Below are 22,545 nucleotides of genomic sequence, written 5' to 3' on the forward strand. Positions count from 1 at the left end.
TTAACTCCTCCCCTTTTCACCTCCCACTGTAACTTAAGCTCCTGTAATGTGTTCTTGGTAGCTTCAACTAGACTAATTAACATGATTGACAAGTAACTCGGTAGGCAGTAAAACTGGAGTCATATGTTACATAGTAGAATACAGCTGTCTGAACAACTGTGACTTCTGGATTACAATGTAAACTCTCAGACTCATTAGATGAAATCATAACAAAGTATACATCACATAGGTCTGCTTTAAGAAAATGTAAACTTCAGTAAGCTAGACTTTGCCTTCTGTAATTACCCGACTCCAGACACAAATAATTCCCATCTGTTACTACTCAGCTCAAAACCTTCTCCCATTCACATCCAAGTAGAGGGAACACATATCCTGGCCAGACATATATCAGAACTTACTGGAGACTGAATTAAAATTTAGATATCAAAAATTAATATTACAGTATTATTACTCTGAACCCCATACTCAATCACATGGAGGGCGGGACCTGGGAGCCCCTTTGTTAAAGGACGTCAAGATTTCTATAGGCCCCCCACCTGCAGATCCCCACAACCAATGGGCAAGAGTTGTGGGGAAGAGGCCCTTGTCTCCATCAACATGAAGACAATGGCCTTTGGAGGGAAGCCCCCTTGCCAAAAAGCATCCCCTGGTTGAAGGCATGTGGCCTAGTATGGTTTGGGGGTGCTCACTCTTCCCCCTTCAATTGGACTTATCACGACCCTGCAGGGTATTGAACCCGAGCAGAGTCACTCATCCCTACTAGTCAGTACACATCTGATGTTCTAGGGAACGTGTCTGGATCCCCCACAAAAGGTTTTATCCCAAAATCCAGCAGAATATGAGATCATTTATAGTAGAATTCTCCCCTCATCTCCTGGATCTCGGAGTCCCTCACATAGAAGATATATATCAGAGTCCTGCAGAATATGAGATCATTTATAGTAGAATTCCCCCCTCATCTCCTGGATCTCGGAGTCCCTCACATAGAAGATTTATATCAGAGTCCTGCAGAATATTAGATCATTTATAGTAGAATTCTCACCTCATCTCCTGGATCTTGGAGTCCCTCACATAGAAGATATATATCAGAGTCCTGCAGAATATGAGATCATTTATAGTAGAATTCCCCCTTCATCTCCTGAATCTCGGAGTCCCTCACATGGAAGATATATATCAGAGTCCTGCAAAGTATGAGATCATTTATAGTAGAATTCTCACCTCAGGTACTGCAGAGTACAGCCAGGATGTCGGAGTCCCTCACACAGATGTCTCATTCCAGAGTCTTGGAGAAAATTATCTGATAAATCCAGGGTGGTGAGGGATGGGTTAGTGATAAGAATGGAGCGGAGATCATCACAGCAGGAGGAAGTCAGACGACATCTCTCCAACCTGCAGAGACAAATACAGACACATGAGAGTATATTAGGGAAAGAACCAACAACTCTTAGGGTATGGTCATCATAAAACTCATAGAAAAGAAAGAAGGAAGAAGATAATGGGGTCCCATCATCAAGGTGAGAAAAGTCAGTAAATCCCCTTCTGATGATCCATGGAAGGGGGAGGGGTGTAAATCTCTCCAGCAGTCCATTCACTCTGTAGGAAGCTTGTCTCTGGAGTAGAATGTCTCCCATATCATTACTGAGATCACACAGAGAAATGATGAGCAGATACTGAACAGGAGCAGACAAGGCCTGACATAGGGGGACTCAGGGGGAACTTGGTCAGGAGATGATCCAGAAGTCTTTGGTGAAGTCACACATCTGCAGATAGAATTCATAGCACAGACACACATGACACACATAGTCCACTTTCTTGTTGATATCACCCAGAAAACCTGGAATTCAAAAATCGTCCAAACCCTCCAGATGGAGAATATAAGGAGGACGATCCTCACCAGAGGAGAGCTCTACTCATTTTATGGAGAAATCATTTGTAATGAGGAAACCAAACAGAAAGGAACAAAATACTAGAAGATGAAGCCGACTGCCCAGCTCTACATAGTATAATATGTGGTTGTGGAGGGACTCCGGAGGGGTTATGTCCATAGGATACCACCTTCATACCTGAACAGAACCCCCACCAGGAGCAGAGAGGGGGGATGGGCACTCACTGCCCAGAGCCAGGACAGAGGAAGCCTGGGGACTTTGTATGGCAGACAAGGACTCATAAAGGGGATGGGAGTTAGGGATGTTCATCATTTCTTGTAGTGATGGGGGATGGGTAACTTTCCAGGATTGAACAATTACTATCCTGCAGAAGGGAGACAATGACAGATGATATTTCTGGAGTATGAGTTGTATTGGTGATGGGACGGCCTTTTGTAAATATGAAATATTGTATATTAATAATTTGTATTTACATTTCAAGCCAGCAGGTGGAGCTGAAATCACATTTCCACATGTTTGCCCGCCTGTCCTTCCTGGATCACTGTGCAAACCATGTTATTTCCAGAGCTCAGTAGCTCAAGCTGTAATTTCCACTCACAACTGATAGACTCAGAGGAGTGAGAGGTGAGGGGGGAGCAGATTACTGAAACCCACCTGAGGGACCTCACTGGATATTCTGTGAAAAATGAGGATGGATTGATCCATGGTGTCTGTAGCTACAGGGGTCAGCAAGGTCTCGTTCACATGTGTGTCAATACCCTGTGTTTATGTGCCATTTATTCAGAATTTCTAAATCCTCATAACTGCCCATCATTGCCTTCCATGAATATTACAATGGTACCACACAGAGCTGTTCACACAGGAGCAGTAGCATTGGGGCTTCACCCTCCCGTGGCACTTTCCTCCTCCCCATCCCCCCTCTGCATCGATATCAGATTTTGCTTGTTTGGTTACATATGGTCGGCCACCCCCCTCCCTGACTTCTGGAATAAGTCTAGGTGAATGGCGGTCTGCCCCGGTGCCTCCTGGGATATATGATGTGCAGTCCCATTCAGTAAGGGGGAGGGGCGGCCTAGCAGCACCTGGAAGAGCCGGGAGCTGTTAGAGGCAACATGGCGGTGCTGAACCCGTGCAGCGGCTGCAGAGAGGAGGATCCCAGCAGCTCAATGCTGGATCCACTGGCTAGGTGAGTATGGTTACTGGGCAGAACACAGTAACAGGTAAGCAGGGGGAATGGGGGGGAGGGGAAAGGGCAAAGTTCTTCTTTATCAGCCCCGAGGGCATTTATGGTGTGTTAGTAAAGCATTTATTACGTGTTACCCGGGTATTGGGTGAGACACAGCGGAGGCTCCAGTATCCCAGAATACACTGGGAAATCATAGAGAACGAGGACAGAGCAGCTCCAGACACTTCTACTTGTACAGAACAGCCGTGTGGGAACTCCATTCACTTCTGTGTGCCGGCAAAATCATCGAGCAGCCAGCAATACTGACAGTGCCAGGCAGGAAATGGCAACATTATAATGGCACTGAGCAGCCAAAAAAGAGTTCAAATGACATATATTAAGCAGCTGAACATAAAAGAATTAATCCACAAAAATCCTAACACCAAATAGATAGAAAGATAACTGTGCAGCGCTAGAAGTGAGACTCCTTATACCTAAAATATAAATGTTTTATGTTGTTATTCACTTGGTGACCGCCTCCTGTAGCTTTACTGCCCACCCGGCACAAAATCACATGTATACACGTGATCCGCGCTCCCTGCGTGTTCCCAGGCCGGCGGTGCTGTGATTAGGTACAGCATTGATCAGTCACCAGATCCAGGACAATGAGGTTTGGCCAATCAGATCTCATCCTGTGCCGGTGTCTACAGAACACAGACACAGGAACTAACCCAATCGTCTCTGCTGGAGACCTTTTCTGTTCCAGAGAGAGAAGAGAGCAGATCTGAGTCACAGCAGCACACTTTACACTCAGACACATAGTTAGGCACATTTTATCCCCATTATTCCCCCCCCCCCCCCAGGTAACCCTTTTACTGCTCTGTCACCGGAGTCATTATTACAGTGTACAGATTTTTCCTAATCACTGTATTAGTGTCACGGGTGACTACAGATAGCGTTAGCTCATGTCCTTCCCAGATAGCATCAGATTGCCCTCCACACTATCACTATCACATTTAACCTGTTGTTTACCTGGAGCACACAGACGCACTGTCACTTACATTACAAAAAACTGCAGCGTTAGCAAGATCAGGCCTGATCTCTACTAGCACTAGCAGGTAAATATTATTTGTAGTGGTTCAAGCAGTCCCTGACAGCCAGGTGCTCTTTTTCCCATGAGTCACACTAGGTACCTATAAGTTTAGTGGCCAAAATGTCCAAAGAAAGGTACTCTAGTGAATAGGCATACAGGATTCTGAGGATGTCAGGTGAGAGCGAAGGGGAAGTCTCACTGCCAGAATCCACCTCAGAATATGAACCTGTAGAAAGCAGCAGCACCCTGACAGCTCAGATGATGGAGTAGAGGTCCCTGCTAAGGTCAGGCATACCCGACCCGTTCCGAGGTTGCTGAGGTGTTAGAGTTGCACTCTCATATGCAGAAGAGAACAGGTACTAGTGCCACTCTACCTTTTGGTGGACTGGCGAGCACCAGCGGCCTAGTACATCCTGGTCTTTTACATACCAGCACTGCAGTATGACTTGGTGACGTGGCGTGTCCCATAAGTGCAGTACAAGCTGGTACGGTGACAAGTGCAAGTATTGTCCCGCAGACACCAAGAATTTGCACACAGGCCCGTAGAGCCCCTAGTGTCCTTCCAGATGTGCTTGCAAATCCTGACTAACAGCCCACAAATTCTGCAGCCCCCGTACTTCCCCCATTCACTGCCCAACCTGGAATTCAGGTAGAAACAGCAACTGTAACTTCTCCCCTTGATTTTTGGTGTTTTATTCCCAGAAGATCTGTATGGATGAATTGTGCACCAAAGAAATTTATATGCTGACCAGTACATCGCTGCCGACTCAGATTCAAACCTTGCCAGATGATTTGCATGAAAACTTATTACGGTTTCCAAGCTTACATTTATTTAGGCCTAACCCTCAAGATGGACATTACTAAAATAAATAAATAGCAGTCATGTTGGTCCACAGACCCGATTCATCATATGGCCGTGTTTGCTGCTTCCATGGCCAGGCATAGATATGAGAATATAATGTGATTTAGGCTTTTCAACAACAATACAGTCTGCCGTCCTCAGGGTGATCCTGAATATGATCACAAAATGTGGCCCCTCATGTAAGGAGATATGTCTTTAAACTGGCCTCCATGTTGTATAATGCCTCCATTTCAGATATGTAACAGCTTACATGTAGGCAGTAAGTCTCATTTCTCAGGAATGACTCTCATTTCTCTGTAAGCGGATGAACTTTATATGGAACCTCTCAGCCATTTGCAGTTTCTGTTCTTCACGTAACTATACTGAGAAGAGTAGAATGTTTCATTGGTTATCCTGATTTAGAAACGCCTGTTGAGTTTCTGTAGATCTTCTCTTGCTTTGTATTAATCTTTTAGAAATACTTATTTTACACTTCTGTGTGGAGAGCTTTATTTCCCCAGATCTGGTGGTAGGAGATAAACGAGGACAGGTTGGGCTACAGACAGACAGAAATTGATCGTATCCCCTCGTAAATCACCTTATGATGTCTATACTCCCCAACAAAACTTCTGTCTGGATGATTCCCTCATTAATTTTTTTGGCCTCCTTGCATTCAAACAGTATCTCCCCAGCAAGCGTGCCAGATCTGGGGTCAATATTAGAGATGAGCGAAGAAATGAAAAATTCGATTCGGCTGATTCGGCGAATTCCAGTGTGAAATTCGATTCGATGCGAATTTCTCCGCTACGAAGATGGCTTATTTAAAGGGTTTCTAGGCTTCAGAGAGCCTTTAAAATTAGTGCAGAACACTGTACCTTTAATTTAAATGCCCTTGGAGATGAGGAAGGAGAAGGAGAAGGAGAAGGATGAGAAGAAGGAGAAGGATGAGAAGAAGGAGAAGGATGAGAAGAAGAAGGATGAGAAGAAGGAGAAGAAGGAGAAGGATGAGAAGAAGGAGAAGGATGAGAAGAAGGAGAAGGATGAGAAGAAGGAGAAGGATGAGAAGAAGGAGAAGCAGAAGGAGAAGGATGAGAAGAAGAAGGATGAGAAGGAGAAGGATGAGAAGAAGAAGGATGAGAAGAAGGAGAAGGATGAGAAGAAGAAGGATGAGAAGAAGGAGAAGGATGAGAAGAAGGAGAATGATGAGAAGAAGGAGAAGGATGATAAGAAGGAGAAGGAAGAGAAGAAGGAGAAGGAGAAGGATGAGAAGAAGGAGAAGGATGAGAAGAAGGAGAAGGATGAGAAGAAGGAGAAGGAGAAGGATGAGAAGAAGGAGAAGGAGAAGGATGAGAAGAAGGAGAAGGAGAAGGATGAGAAGAAGGAGAAGGAGAAGGATGAGAAGAAGGAGAAGGAGAAGGATGAGAAGAAGGAGAAGGATGAGAAGAAGAAGGATGAGAAGAAGGAGAAGGAGAAGGATGAGAAGGAGAAGGATGAGAAGAAGAAGGATGAGAAGAAGGAGAAGGATGAGAAGAAGAAGAATGATGAGAAGAAGGAGAAGGATGAGAAGAAGGAGAAGGAGAAGGATGAGAAGAAGAAGAATGAGAAGAAGGAGAAGGAGAAGGATGAGAAGAAGAAGGATGAGAAGAAGGAGAAGGATGAGAAGAAGGAGAATGATGAGAAGAAGGAGAAGGATGAGAAGAAGGAGAATGATGAGAAGAAGGAGAAGGATGAGAAGAAGGAGAAGGATGAGAAGAAGGAGAAGGATGAGAAGAAGAAGGATGAGAAGAAGGAGAAGGAGAAGGATGAGAAGAAAAAGGATGAGAAGAAGGAGAAGGATGAGAAGAAGGAGAAGGATGAGAAGGAGAAGGAGAAGGATGAGAAGAAGGAGAAGGAGAAGGATGAGAAGAAGGAGAAGGATGAGAAGAAGGAGAAGGATGAGAAGAAGGAGAAGGAGAAGCAGAAGAAGAAGGATGAGAAGAAGGAGAAGGAGAAGGATGAGAAGAAGGAGAAGGATGAGAAGAAGGAGAAGGATGAGAAGAAGGATGAGCAGAAGGAGAAGGATGAGAAGAAGGAGAAGGATGAGAAGAAGGAGAAGGATGAGAAGAAGGATGAGAAGAAGGAGAAGGATGAGAAGAAGGACAGTTCTGTGACAGTTTCTGTCTATTTCTGACAGTTCTGGGACATTCACTCCATACAGCGGTTTCAACCGCTGTATGGAGGGAATGTCATAGAACTGTCAGAAATAGACTATTAATGACAGTTCAGGGACTGTCCTTCCATACAGCGGTTGAAACATTGTATGTATTTGTTTCCATAAATTGATCCATTTATGGAAACAAATACATACAATGTTTCAACCGCTGTATGGAAGGACAGTCCCTGAACTGTCATTAATAGTCTATTTCTGACAGTTCCATGACATTCCCTCCATACAGCGGTTAAAACAGCTGTATGGAGTGAATGTCCCAGATCTATCAGAAATAGACTATTTATGACAGTTCTGGGACATTCACTGCATACAGCTGTTTTAACCGCTGTATGGAGGGAATGTCATAGAACTGTCAGAAATAGACTATTAATGACAGTTCAGGGACTGTCCTTCCATACAGCGGTTGAAACATTGTATGTATTTGTTTCCATAAATGGATCCATTTATGGAAACAAATACATACAATGTTTCAACCGCTGTATGGAAGGACAGTCCCTGAACTGTCATTAATAGTCTATTTCTGACAGTTCCATGACATTCCCTCCATACAGCGGTTAAAACAGCTGTATGGAGTGAATGTCCCAGATCTGTCAGAAATAGACTATTTATGACAGTTCTGGGACATTCACTCCATACAGCTGTTTTAACCGCTGTATGGAGGGAATGTCATGGAACTGTCAGAAATAGACTATTAATGACAGTTCTGGGACTGTCCTTCAATGCAGCGGTTGAAACATTGTATGTATTTGTTTCCATAAATGGATCCATTTATGGAAACAAATACATACAATGTTTCAACCGCTGCATTGAAGGACAGTCCCAGAACTGTCATTAATAGTCTATTTCTGACAGTTCCATGACATTCCCTCCATACAGCGGTTAAAACAGCTGTATGGAGTGAATGTCCCAGAACTGTCATAAATAGTCTATTTCTGACAGTTCTGGGACATTCACTCCATACAGCGGTTTCCGGCAAGAAGTGTATGTGCAGAGTTCCTCTATTCTGCAGATACACTTAGAGGAGCTCTGCAGATACACTTAGAGGAGCTCTGCACATACACTTTTTTCCAGTTTGGAATTATTCTTATTTTCATCCTACTTCTTCTTCTTCATCCTCATCCTCATCCTCTTCTTCTTCTGAGGATGAGGATGAGGATGAAGAAGAAGAAGAAGAAGAAGAAGTAGGATGAAAATAAGATTAATTCCAAGCCGGCAAAAAGTGTATGTGCAGAGCTCCTCTAAGTGTATCTGCAGAGCTCCTCTAAGTGTATCTGCAGAATAGAGGAACTCTGCACATACACTTTTTGCCGGCTTGGAATTATTCTTCTTTTCATCCTTCTTCTTCTTCTTCTTCTTCTTCTTCTTCATCCTTATCCTCATCCTCTTCTTCTGAGGATGAGGATGAAGAAGAAGAAGAAGTAGGATGAAAAGAAGAATAATTCCAAGCCGGCAAAAAGTGTATGTGCAGAGTTCCTCTATTTCTGACAGTTCTCTCACAACTTCTTCACATGTACAGTGGTTGAAACATCTGTATCCTAAATGTAAACTAATAGATACAATGTTTCAACCGCTAAACATGTGTTCCTTCTGTCAGAAATAGCGGAGCTCACTGCAGGGACACTTTTGCCGGCTGACCGGGAAATGTTCGATTCGCGCACCCGAAGTAGGCAAAATTTCGGTTTCGACACGAATCGAATATTTCCTGAAATTCGACTCGAATTCTGGTTCGCCTAGTTCGATTCGCTCATCTCTAGTCAATATGTAGAAGACCTGTGAGATGGCAACAGGCTATACATGTCATTTGCAGAATTACGAGGGAAAAGATTGTCACATAGAGACCCCAGGATGCCCAGACTACATGGGGAGCAGTGGCAAGATAGTTTGTGACTTGGTGTCCAGGCAGCAGGCAGGAACATAGTCCAAAAAAAGTCCTGGGCCATTACAGGCAGCAGGCAGAGATATGGTCAGCACAGCCAAGTTACTGGTTCAGGTAGCAGGCAGGAACATGGTCTATAAAAAGTCCTGGGTCCATACAGGCAGCACAGTATTGGTCCAGGCAGCAGGAAGGAACATCATTCTTAAGGCCTCAGTCAGGTAAGACCTGGCCCCAGAGGTAGAGGCTTTATCACAACCAATCACTTCGAAGCCTCAGGACTAACAGACCCTGATGGGAATTACAAAGCCCGGTTATAAGGAGATGTATATTTAAACTGGCATCCATTCTATATAATGCCTCCATGTTAGATATGGAACAGCTTAAGTTTTGTTTCTCAGGAATTTGCTTTCATTTCTGTGTAAACGGAAATATCTTATATGAGGCCCCTCAGCTTCTGTAGTTTGTTTTCACGTAACTATACTGATAAGAGTGTAATGCTTTGTTGGTTATCCTGACTAAGAGACGTCTATTTTGTTTCTGTATATTACCCCGAACACATCGGATTACACTTCAGAAATACGGCTTACAACACTTCTGTGTCAATGGCTTTATCTCCCCGGATCCGGTGCTAAAGAGGAGCGAGGACAGGTTGGCTACAGACAGACATCAGTCCTATCACCGGTGACAACCAAAAACTGGTTCTCCCTACTCTGAAGCCCCTCACATATGTGAGACCCCGGTGTTATCTTGTACCCACTACTACAGTAGCAGGGCAAAAGATCAGTTCAAGTGGCAGGCAAAAAACATGGCCGATTAACAGGCCAAGGTCAGTGCAGGTGGAAGGCAGAAACGTGGTTTACAAACAATCCAGATGGCAGGCAGAGGCATAGTCAGTAAACAGGCCAGGGTCAGTCAACGTGGAAGGCAGAGGCATGGTCCATCAAGGCTGCAGACAAATGATCAGCATGGATTTTAGGAACTGGGCAATGGCAGGATGGTAAAAATAAGGGGAACTAATATTTTAGTGACGTGTGATAATGTCGGAAGCAATCTCCGATGTATAGGCCCGGATGGGAGGGACATTGGGGACAATGAACACTGGTGTCTACTAAATCCTCTTCTGTTGCATACCCAACTTTTGTTTGGCATCTTCTTCCTGATTCTGCGGCTGGAATGTTTTCTGGTAAATGTTGCTGGTGAAGTCTGCTCACACAATCAGAGCGAATGTTGTCTGGGGGGATCCTTGCTGGTAGATCAGGGCAGTGATCATTTCTTCTATATATATCTGAGGAAGGTGGTGGGTCTTTCCATTGACTTTTGGTAGATGACAAACGCATTGCAAATGGCCGAATGGGAAAAATAAACTGCAACTTTGTTATACCAGAAGAGGGACTTTCTTGCTGAAAAATAGGGCTGTAGAATCTGATCATTTAAATCCCCCCCCATGAACCCATTATAATCGTGGATGCATTCAGATTATTGGATGGGACCACATCTTTCCATGAATTTCCACCGAGGTGTCATTGTGGATGGTGGACAGGATGTAAACATTTCTCTTGTCCCTCCACTTCATGGCCAACACTTCCTCGTTTATTATAGCTCGGCCGGGTGTTTATTATAGCTTGGCCAAGTGTTTATTATAGCTCGGCCGGGTGTTTGTTATGTTTCACGTATCATTTGGGTTTAGTAGCTCAGACAGTTTTCTTATTTACTATTGACTGATTTGTTTCACAGATTCATTCATTTACACATTGGGTTTGATGCTCAGGGGGGTGTTTATTATTAGTTTATTTTTTGGTCACTAGGGGCAGCACAGCACAATTCTTATCTAGTAATATAATGTTCTTAATATATCAGTTAAGTGACAACTTTGTGTAAAAAGGAGAAAAAATGTAATTTTCCAAAAACCTGTGGAAAAAATGATATCTTCCAAGGACTCAACATGCCTCTCAGCAAATATCTTGGGGTGTCTACTTTCTGAAAAGGGGTCATTTGGGGGTGTTTGTACTGCCCGGCATTTTAGCACCTCAATAAATGTGATGGGCAGTCAGTAAGTAAAAGCTGTGTAAATTCCAGTATGTATACCACAGTCTGTAGACGCTATAACTTCACACAAACCAATTAATATACACTTACTGGGAGTTATTGTATCAAAGTCATGTAGCAGAGTATATTCTGGCCAAAATGTATGACAAATTTTAGTTTATTGGATTTTTTTAATAACATAAATTAGAAATTATATATATTTTTTAATTATCAGAATTTTTAAATCTATATCACAAAAAAATAAAAAACCCAGTGGAGATGAAATACCACCAAAAGAATGATCTATTTGTCTCAAAAAATGATATAAATTTCATTTGGGTACAGCATTACATGACCGTGGAATTACCAGGTAAAGTAGCACAGTGATGAATAGCAAAATATGGCCTGGTCAGGAAGGGGGTAAAAGCTTCCGGAGGTGGAGCGGTTAAACTATCAATGTGTGTTTAACACAAATATACAGGAATATTACAATGTTATAAAAACAATATAGACAAGATATCTTCAAAGTGATTGATATTGCTGCATGATGAGTGAGACCACCCAAACTTTAGCAACCTAGACACATGCAAAAAAACCTACCTTGTGGTCGGCTAGTTATGATTGGTGATGTGCAGTGACACCTTCCTTACAGGAAAGATGTAAAGATAGCTGTGCAGCGCTAGAAGTGAGACTCTCTAAACCTAAAGTGGTAATATTTACACATTTCAAACAAACAACATGTGTTTCATCACAAATAGACATGATGAAGCCCCGCCTAGGACGTAACGTGTAAGGTGGAGACGTCATCACGCCTGTCAGATACACAAGGAGAGCCGAGGGACGACGCGGCAATGGTGAGAGCAACGACACGGCAATGGTGAGAGCGTCGACGCGGCGATAGTGAGAGCGACGACGCGGCCATAGTGAGAGCGACGACGCGGCCATAGTGAGAGCGACGACGCGGCCATAGTGAGAGCGACGACGCGGCCATAGTGAGAGCGACGACACGGCAACGGTGAGAGCACGACACGGCAATGGTGAGAGCGACGACACGGCAATGGTGAGAGCGACGACACGGCAATGGTGAGAGCGACGACACGGCAATGGTGAGAGCGACGACACGGCAATGGTGAGAGCGACACCACGGCTATGGTGAGAGCGACGACACGGCAATGGTGAGAGCGACGATGCGGCGATAAAGAGAGTGAGCCCGGAGTATAGCTACCTGTGATGCCCCTAAGTGCTTGAGCCATCGCTACCCGTTGAGTCCCCGTGAGCCTGATGTTGTCCCAAGCACGATGTTGAGGCCAGACTCCACAGCCCAAGTTCCGTTGAGTCCCTGTGAGCCCGCTTACCGTGGGTATCCCTACAAGCCGCATGTCGCAGAGTGCCTTGAACTGTCCTGGTTGAGTATCTTTCATGGTTCAATAAAGCTTTGTGTGTTCCCCATGTTCTTTGCGTGTTCTGTCCTGCCTACGCTTCCGTCACAGGAGTGTTAGTGAGCATTGCTTCCTCCTTCAGAATCACACGTGAGAACGAGCCCTAAGGGTTTGTATTGGATCCCATTTCCTGCTTGTTATGGATAGGGATGTTCATTCCATATGTACAAAGCCTGCTCACAGGTCTACTTCAAGGAGAAGCCCAAATCCCATGGATGAGATCACAGAGAGAAAGATTCCCTCAGAGAGGAGAAGACATGAGAAGAGGAAGGTGATGGAAGATTCTACATCGGTGAGGATGGAGGACACCCAGAGATATCAGGAAACACCGAGAGACGGGAACAATCACAAGACGTCACATTTCCCGATCACTGCAGGATCACAGATCTCACTTACCGTAATGTCTGAATGTTACTCTCTGGCTTCATCAGAAAGGAAAGATCAGCAGGACCCGATTCATCTTCTTCTGCTCTGTCCTCTCCCGGACAATCTTTACTGGGAATATTACAACCCCAAAACCTAAACCCAACAATGAGACAATAATTACCACCAGGAATGTATGACCTCTGACAACACGACAACAATGTAACACCCAACATTTCCCTCCCACATGGCTGCCTTCCCTCCGGCTCTACACTCTCATGCTGGTCCTGATGTCATTGGTGGCTATGACCGGTCTTTGAAGTCACACTCTAGACATAACGTTCGATGCCCCTGATATATATATATATGTACTGTATATACAGGATCTCCGGACTACCTACACAAGAGGTTCCATTCATCAACACATTCTGGGAAATCCTGGAACACCACTTTGGTTAACATATACAATGCAGTCCAGACATTCCCATCTCCGCCCACTTCTGCAGACAATTGGTCCCTCCAATGTTGGGGTGATGATGTCACACCCCTGGAATCATTTCCCTCCCCCAGATCTCTGAACACTAAGCTTTCTCTCCATTGGCTGGACACACCCATTCCTGTCCACCAATGAAGGACTGGCAGCTCACACCTGACCCGGCAGGAGGAGGGCGATAGGTCAGTCGGCACCACTGCTGAACACTGGACAACCTCTAGGAGGTGCAGACACACTGGGGAGGTCATAGAATCTATTGATGGGACATAATATCCCAATACTGGGGGCTATGAAGTGAGATGGGAGGGATTGCAGTCATCATTCCCCTCCCCCACTCATCTCCCCCCATACAGGTTTAGGGGAACCCTCTATATGTGTCCTGATAATAACAAGACCCCCGCTATCATCCTTTCATGTTGGGGGGGTCTGTGCTGTATGATGGAAGATAGGAAAAGGGGGAATGAAGAGGGAACCTTCCGGCCGAGTTTCTCACCATTTCACAAGAGATCGATCTTTGGACAGATTTGTGATTTATTATCTCCACACAGCCTCGTCCTTTATACTGGATTTAATGGAGAGATTGGAGATTGGATGGTGTGTGTGCCCTAGAAATCATTGTCGGGGCGATTTATAGAAGTGCCCTGTGAATGGCTCAATATTCACACAAAAGTCACAAATCATCTCTGTGATGTGTGGAATCTGTGTGAAATGTTGCCTTTTATAGGGTGAATGTGACATTCCCTAACATTCGATCAGAAGAGAAAATCGTCCAAATTACATTCAACCTGAAGAGTTAGAGAAGATCTTATCTCCAGTCATAAGAAGAGAGTGAATCCGGAAAATACTGCATTATGGCCACTAGATGGAGCTGATGGTCAGAAGACATAAATATTAAGTGTACTGAATCGTCTACTACAGAGATCGATCTCCTATACAGAACATACAATGTACAGAGATCGATCTCCTATACAGGACATACAACGTACAGAGATCGATCTCCTATACAGAACATACAATGTACAGAGATCGATCTCCTATACAGGACATACAACGTACAGAGATCGATCTCCTATACAGAACATACAATGTACAGAGATCGATCTCCTATACAGGACATACAATGTACAGAGATCGATCTCCTATACAGGACATACAATGTACAGAGATCGATCTCCTATACAGAACATACAATGTACAGAGCTCGATCTCCTATACAGGACATACAATGTACAGAGATCGATCTCCTATACAGGACATACAATGTACAGAGATCGATCTCCTATACAGAACATACAATGTGCAGAGATCGATCTCCTATACAGAACATACATTGTACAGAGATCGATCTCCTATACAGAACATACATTGTACAGAGATCGATCTCCTACACAGAACATACAATGTGCAGAGATCGATCTCCTACACAGGACATACAATGTACAGAGAGCGATCTCCTATACAGAACATACAATTTACAGAGATCATTCTCCTATATAGAAAATACAATGTACAGAGATCGATCTCCTATTTAGAACGTACAATGTACAGAAATCGATCTATACAGAACATACATTGTACAGAGATAGATCTCCTATACAGGACATACAATTTACAGAGATCGATCTCCTATACAGGACGTACAATGTACAGAGATCGATCTCCTATACAGGACGTACAATGTACAGAGATCGATCTCCTATACAGGACGTACAATGTACAGAGATCGATCTCCTATACAGAACATACAACGTACAGAGATCGATCTCCTCTACAGAACATACAATGTACAGAGATCGATCTCCTATACAGAACATACAATGTACAGAGATCGATCTCCTATACGGAACATACAATGTACAGAGATCAATCTCCTATACAGAACATACAATGTACAGAGATCGATCTAATATACGGAACATACAATGTACAGAGATCGATCTCCTATACAGAACATACAATGTACAGAGATCGATCTCTTATACAGGACGTACAATGTACAGAGGTCAATCTACTATACAGAACATACATTGTACAGAGATCGATCTCCTATACAGAACATACAATGTACAGAGCTCGATCTCCTATACGGAACATACAATGTACAGAGATCGATCTCCTATACAGAACATACAATGTACAGAGCTCGATCTCTTATACAGGAAGTACAATGTACAGAGATCGATCTCCTATACAGAACATACAATGTACAGAGATCGATCTGCTATACAGGACATACAATGTACAGAGATCGATCTCCTATACAGGACATACAATGTACAGAGATCGATCTCCTATACAGGACATACAATGTACAGAGATCGATCTCCTATACAGGACATACAATGTACAGAGATTGATCTCCTATACAGAACATACAATGCACGGAGATCGATCTCCTATACAGGACACACAATGTACAGAGATCAATCTCCTATACAGAACATACAACGTACAGAGATCGATCTCCTATACAGGACATGCAATGTACAGAGATCGATCTCCTATACAGAACATACAATGTACAGAGATCGATCTCCTATACAGGACATACAATGTACAGAGATTGATCTCCTATACAGAACATGCAATATACAGAGATCGATCTCCTATACAGAACACACAATGTACAGAGATCGATCTCCTATACAGAACATACAATGTACAGAGATCGATCTCCTGGATTCGGTATGGCGGTCCCCTCTGCAGTATGGGATCCATGACACTGCCAGTGGGGAGCTCAGGAATCTCCATACACGGAGCTCAGCTCTTCCACACATTATTCGCTCTTCTGGTCGAATGTTCTTAGGGCGATGTTCTCTTAGGATGGAATGTCAGGGAATGTTACATTCACCCTGTGAAAGGCCACAGATGGAAGCTGACATCTCACACATATTACAAACATTGCCGGGAATTTTGGTGACTTCGGCACAAATTGTAAATCCTTCACACAAAGACCATCTTTGTATCCTCCAGATCCTCTGCTACAAGTACATGTAGAGTTTTGGGGGATGGGGTACATGTGGGTGACATGTGATCATGTGTGTGATGAATGGTATAATTGGGGGGGAGGGGCAGGGAAAGGGTTAATCCGATGTAAATGGTGGGATTCTCCCAGAAGTCCTGTATCAGGTGATATCTGTGGATCCACCATTTAGCTCTGGTTCTCACTCTCCTGACATGAAAGTCGCAGCGACTTCCAGCTCCTCTTTGCTCTCCAACTTCCCGGTGACCAGGGGCCACTTCAGGGCCACTTGACTGAGAAGAAGCCTTCCCAAGTGACTTTGATGGGTCAGGGTTGTTGTTGTTTATCCCTCACCTCTCCTCCCTGGTCATGCCGAATAACTTCCTCCCAAGCACATTCCATTCACAGCTGAGCATAGCAGACACACGTGTTCTCACTTGTATGTTTGTCATGTTTTCAAAAATAAACACGCATGGCCTTCACCTGAATGGGCCACCCTGTGTGCAACAAACGCCCCAAAGTCACTCTAGAACATTTCAGTCATGGGGTGTGGCATGTTTTTTCAGAATGTGAGTGTCCAATCCAAATGCACACGTTCCTGCGTTACAAATGATGTAACCCCCTAGTTACATCCCCCACCCCATAGCAATACACCCCACCCCCTAGTAACACCCCCAACTCCTAGTAAAACCCCACCCCCTAGTAACACACTTCCAGCACAGTTAGCCCTTTGATTGCCCCTCATGTTAACCCCTTCCTGCCCAGTGCCATTAGTACAGTGTTGGTGCTTTTTATTAGCACTGATCACTGTATTGGTGTCACTGGGGATGTCAGTGACACCAAGTCAGTCCCCCCCCAGTGTCAGAATGTCCTCCGCAGTCCCGCTATAAGTCGCTGATTGCCGCCATTACCAGTAAAAATATAATCTCCCCGTATCTATCCCGCCATTTGTAGGCGCTATAACTTTCACATAAACCAGTTAATTTACACATATCGGGATTTCTCAGCAAAGACACGGAGCGGGAGACACGGAGCGGGGGACACGGAGCGGGGAGACACGGAGCCGGGGGACACGGAGCAGGGAGACACGGAGCGGGGGACATTTTGGTGTAAATTTATGACACAATTTGATTTTTAAAATTTTTTTACTGGACATGTTTTATACCAAAATGTAAAAAATTATGTTTTTTTCTCTTAATGTTAATTTTTTTTGCTTATAGTGCAAAAAATAAAAACTGCACAGGGGATCAAATACCACCGAAATAAAGCTCAAATTGTGGGGAAAAAAGGAGAGAAATTTCATCTGGGTGCAGCGCTGCATGACCGCGCAATTGTCAGTTAAATTAAAGCAACACAAAAAATGGCCTGGTCAGGAAGGGGGGGGGGGATCCCCTGAAGGAGGTGGGGGGAATCCTCTAAAGAAGGAGATGGGGAATCATCTTGAGGTGGAGGGGGGATCCTCTGGAGGGGGGGGGAATCCTCTGGAGAGGGAGGGGGGATCCTCTGGTGGGGGAGGGGAATCCTCTGGAGGGGAGATCCTCTGGAGGGGGAGGGGTTAATCTGTGAAAATCAATCATGCATACAGCAATAATCAGATGACATCACCTGCATTCCCGGGATATAGACATTGTGGTCACATGATATCAGAGTCCTCCCTGGATTGGAGCAAAGTGTCAGCTGAAAGCAGCGCTGGATTATGGAAACAACGACCAGCAGCAGAAATGTTACCGACAGAAGCTGAAAGCTGTTGCTGAGAGATGTGGGGGGCGGGGTCTCCTATTGTCACGTGACCTGCGAGGAGGACACACCTACAGTGGTCCTATTGGTGCAGCCGCCGACAGTGTCATGGCAACGCATGTCACCTGCGCATGCACCATGCCAGTTTACTGCTCACGCATGCGCTCAAAGTCATTCCTACACCAGCCGCGATTACCATGGAAATGCATGATGTCAGCGCCGGGCAGGTTGAGGCAGAGGCAGGTCACCATTGTCATGGAAACGCATGACGTCAGCACCAGGCAGAACGAGGTGGAGGCAGGTCACCAGTGTCATGGAAACGCATGACACCGACGTCACACAGGCCAATGGGCAGGCAGGGTTGCAGAGATGAGCTGTGAAGAAAGAAGAACAGAAAGGAAGCAGATTGAGGGCCGGTTCACACTCCATGCGTTTCAGTTACTTTTCATCTCCATCCAAAACGCACAGAAAGTAGGTTACATGGTGGTCAATGTCATAGTTCACATCAGCGCTTGCAGTTCCAGTGCGTTCCAGCCACAGAAAAAAGCAGAACACGCTGCATCTCCTCCACACAGAACTGCACTAGAATGTGCAAAACGCATCAAAAATGCACAGGAACGCAACAAAAATGCATACTTTTTGATGTGTTCTGATGCTTTTTTTATACATTCCAGTTGGTTTTCCCTTCTCTCTTTTTCGTCAATTTAGAAGGGGACATGTGTGTTCCGGTGCGTTTTTGATGTGTTTTGCCACAATCGGCAGAAAAATGTGAGCGGGCACATGCGTTTCTGCTACGCTCAGGTGTGAATGGGATGTGCTTGGGAGGAAGTTTTTAGGCAACAAGGATGACCAGGGAGGAGAGGTGAGGGGTAAATAAAGCACTGCCTCTGAAGTCGCAGCAAAGTCACAAAGATGAAGACAAATGTATGACTTGCTGGTGATTTTACATTGAAGTCTATGGGAGGCGTGCAGCTCAAGAATCACCCAAAAGTAGAACAAGAAGTATTTTTGTTGTTGCAGCGACTCGAGGTGCAGCAATTAAGAGAGAACCCCATAAAATCTGCGTGTTTTCATTTCACCTGCGACTTTACATGTCACCAGAATGTCGCTGGAAAGATCCCACCAGTGTGACCCAGGGCAGAGGACTGAGGAAAGAATGAGTTCCCAGGACTTCTAACACGTGTGGTAGATGGAGAACATGTCTGATAATCCCCGTTATACTGTATGCAGGTTCCTGCCCATTCTCTACATTCAGTTAGGATATCCTCACACTCACTTACCCGACCTCCTGACACCTGTGTAGGAATGGAGACAGGAGTCTCTGCCCCTCCGGATCCACAATGAGCATTTCAAAAGATAAAGACTGAAAAGTTTCTCTCTTCAAAGCCTTCAAGCAATAGCTCAGCTGCTTGGAATAATTACTTTTCATCAACAAGTGATCAGTAAATGAGTCCTGCAGATTCAGACGTGAACAACCAGACATGACGCTCCTAATGAAGTCCTCATCCTGAGTCTCATACAGACAGAAGATGGTCCGAGGACAGAGATCCCGATCAATGTACTTCTTGGCCCATTCCATCATGGCAGGTCTGGCTCGGAGTGAGATGTTGATTCCTGTGATCCCTGAGAATATCTTCACCGGATCTTCATTTAGGAGACCAAACAGGAATTGTACAGCTAATGCTAAATGTGAGTAATATAAACTGAAGTAACGGAGTGATTCCCCTTTACAGATCTCCGGGAGGAAAGTACCTTCCATAGACCCAGACCCATCATCCAGCCCATAATACAGAGCAGCAAGGAACTCCTGTACACTCAGGTGGATGAAGCTGTAGCAGGTCTGGGTGCGGATGTCCCAATGAAAGATGTTCTCATTCAGAAATACAGACTCCACCTCAGACAGAGAAAGTCCATGTCTTTCTAGATCTTTCTTCTCAAATAAGATTTGTTTCTGCAGAACTCCCTGATTGGCCAGAGCACACAGCTTCTTCAGACAGGTTTGTTTCCTGCGTACAGACTGCTCCTTGCTGTGATGGGTTATTAGAACCTCCAGGTAGAGAAGGTAAATTGAAGTTGTCGTTTTACACTGAATTAAACCCAAATCTTTTCCTATTTCTTGTTTCATTACAGTGCAGACAATCCAGCATGTGATGGGGACGGCACACATGGTGTACAGAACTTCATTGTCTTTTATTATACTGAGAACCTTGTCTGCATCTTCCTTATTTCCAAAGAATTGATGGACATATTCCTCTCGATCGTCCCTTGTAAATCCCTGGATTTCCACATTGCAAGGATCATCAATGAATGTGTTAAGTTTCTCCATGGCCAGTGACCTCGTGGTGATGATCAGAGAAGAATGTGGGAGAACCTGTCTCCTGAGCAATCCTTGGAGAATTATTTCCTTGTGGTTTTCTTTTAAAACGTCATGACAAACCTCAGATTTCTCCTCCAGAGTCCAACTCAGCTCATCAAACCCATCAACTAGAAAGAGAAGTTTTCTTTGACTTTCAGGATCCTCTAGAAGAGACGCCAGGTCATATGAACTCTCTAGTCCGCAGGCTCTGGATAAAAGTCCCACAAGGCTTATGTTTCCAGGGATGGTGTTGATTTCTCTACAGCTCAGATAGAACAGAAAGTCAAACTTGTCTTGGTAGAGATTCCCAGAGGCCCAGTCCAGCATGATCTTCTTGGAGGTCATTGTTTTACCAATCCCAGCAGGTCCTTCTAACACCACAATCTTAGGGATACAACCAGCTTCATCAGGGTCAAAGAGGGCCTGGATTGTGGTTGGGGAGGATCCATCAGAAGGTCTTTTCTCCATGGTCTGTAGATGTCTTCTGCCTGAACTCCTTAGTTCTTGTTCTTTTCCCTCTTTTTTCTGGGGTCCTTTTCTCATTGGTAACTTGATGTATCTTTTCTGTAGATGAACAGTCTCCCCCCTACAGGAATTATATTCTTTAATCTTCTGGAATTCCTCTTTCATAGACACTTTGTGTTTCTTTTTGAAGTCTTTATGAGAGAAAGGAAAATATTTTATTCCTCATACACACATGAAATAGTATTTATAAGACAGAGTTGGAAATATTATATTCTAACTATAAACCCGAAGAATGGAACCCTAAAAGAAGATATCTCATGAAATACTGGAGGATTGTGGAAGCATCCAAACTATGGACTCACCATCCAGAGCAGAGGAGCAAAGAGAAACCATGAAGGGTCCCCCTGACCACTGGGGCCCTTTCCAAGGGTCCTGGGACCCTTTCCACTGGTCCTGGGGCCCTTCCCACTTACTTCCATTACGGGGCCTTTTATAAGCCCTGGTTCACACTACTTCCACTTATGTGATGTACGACACAAAGTCACATGACAAATCATAACACATTTATTTCAGGGGGTGCCATCCTAATCAATGCGGCTCAAGCGTCATGTACAATCTATGACCCTGGTAGTTCCACCACTGATCCAGACTACAACAGAACAAAATGTTCATCCAGAAGAGATTCCATATGAAAAGTTGATGTCCTACTAACCTGATAATCTGTTGTGTGTCATCTTCTTCAGTTTGGCTGGAAATAAGATGAGGGAAGTGATTAGTCCTGACAAACCTCTGAAAGTATAAAATAATAACTAAGAGAGTTATTAGTGTAGCAGATCCTCCCCGACACCATCATCCCACCAACCCTCTGTAGATTGGAGTCTCTCCTCCATGCAGGTGATGGTGAGTGTCTATGTCTGCCTGGTAACATCTCAGCACATTGCAGTGACATGTGACCATGGTGCGGGGACCAGAACCCCCCAATTCTCTATGCAGGGTTTACAGGCACACGCCTGGAATCTGAAGCTGTGACTCCTCTTTCTGATGGAGGTTCAGGTGGATGCCTTGGGCACAAGGCTCAGAACACCAAACAGTCATGAGGGTCTCCCCGTAATACAGCTATAAATATGGAGGGTCTGTATAATAGGCAAGTGGCTGCAATTGTATTGCTCTGCTCGGCAAGCTGAGTGATGTCATTGTGTTATGGGGACTGACTGCCAGCATCCTGGAGAATTGTTACACTGTGTCCCTTTCAGAATGTTCCTGAACTCCATACTCTTTCTTCATCCACAATTTTAATACCCAAATTTATTTTATTCTGTAAACCCCCTCAGTAAAGATCAGTTAACCCCTTAATGACTGAGGGTAAAACAAATGTTAACCTCCCTAGCGGTCTTATTATGTCAGTATTTCTGTGCTCAATTCGGTAATTTTTTTAGCATGGAAATATGTTATTTTATTGTAGGCCTGTAATTCTTAGGAATAACTCACTGAAATCTGTCCGAACAAGAGTCTAGTGTCAACACCTATGGTAGAACTCTATGGATCCATATCTTGGGGTTCCCCAGGGCATGGAGTCTAAGCCCCAGCCTGCTTGTTCACCAGGGCCCCTGGTGGTGGGGATGGACTTGCAGCAGG

The 22,545-nt window shown here is 44.5% G+C and overlaps 1 protein-coding gene across 1 annotated transcript in view; it reads right to left on the reverse strand.

Moving 5' to 3' along the window:
• The window catches only part of LOC149456150 (NACHT, LRR and PYD domains-containing protein 3-like), a 34,529-nt gene that overhangs the window by 7,425 nt on the left and 4,559 nt on the right, over positions 1-22,545 (reverse strand). The window contains exons 2-5 of the mRNA XM_089685369.1: positions 21,623-21,658; positions 19,370-21,101; positions 12,931-13,053; positions 1,219-1,389 (exon numbers count right to left, since the gene is read on the reverse strand). Coding sequence (XP_089541495.1) covers positions 1,219-1,389; positions 12,931-13,053; positions 19,370-21,101; positions 21,623-21,658 — 2,062 coding nt within the window. The remainder of the gene's footprint in view (positions 1-1,218; positions 1,390-12,930; positions 13,054-19,369; positions 21,102-21,622; positions 21,659-22,545) is intronic.

Source organism: Staurois parvus, unplaced genomic scaffold (assembly GCF_062004578.1).
Source record: "Staurois parvus isolate SC_StPar_1 unplaced genomic scaffold, SC_StPar_1.0 ptg000374l, whole genome shotgun sequence".
Lineage (NCBI taxonomy): Eukaryota > Metazoa > Chordata > Amphibia > Anura > Ranidae > Staurois > Staurois parvus.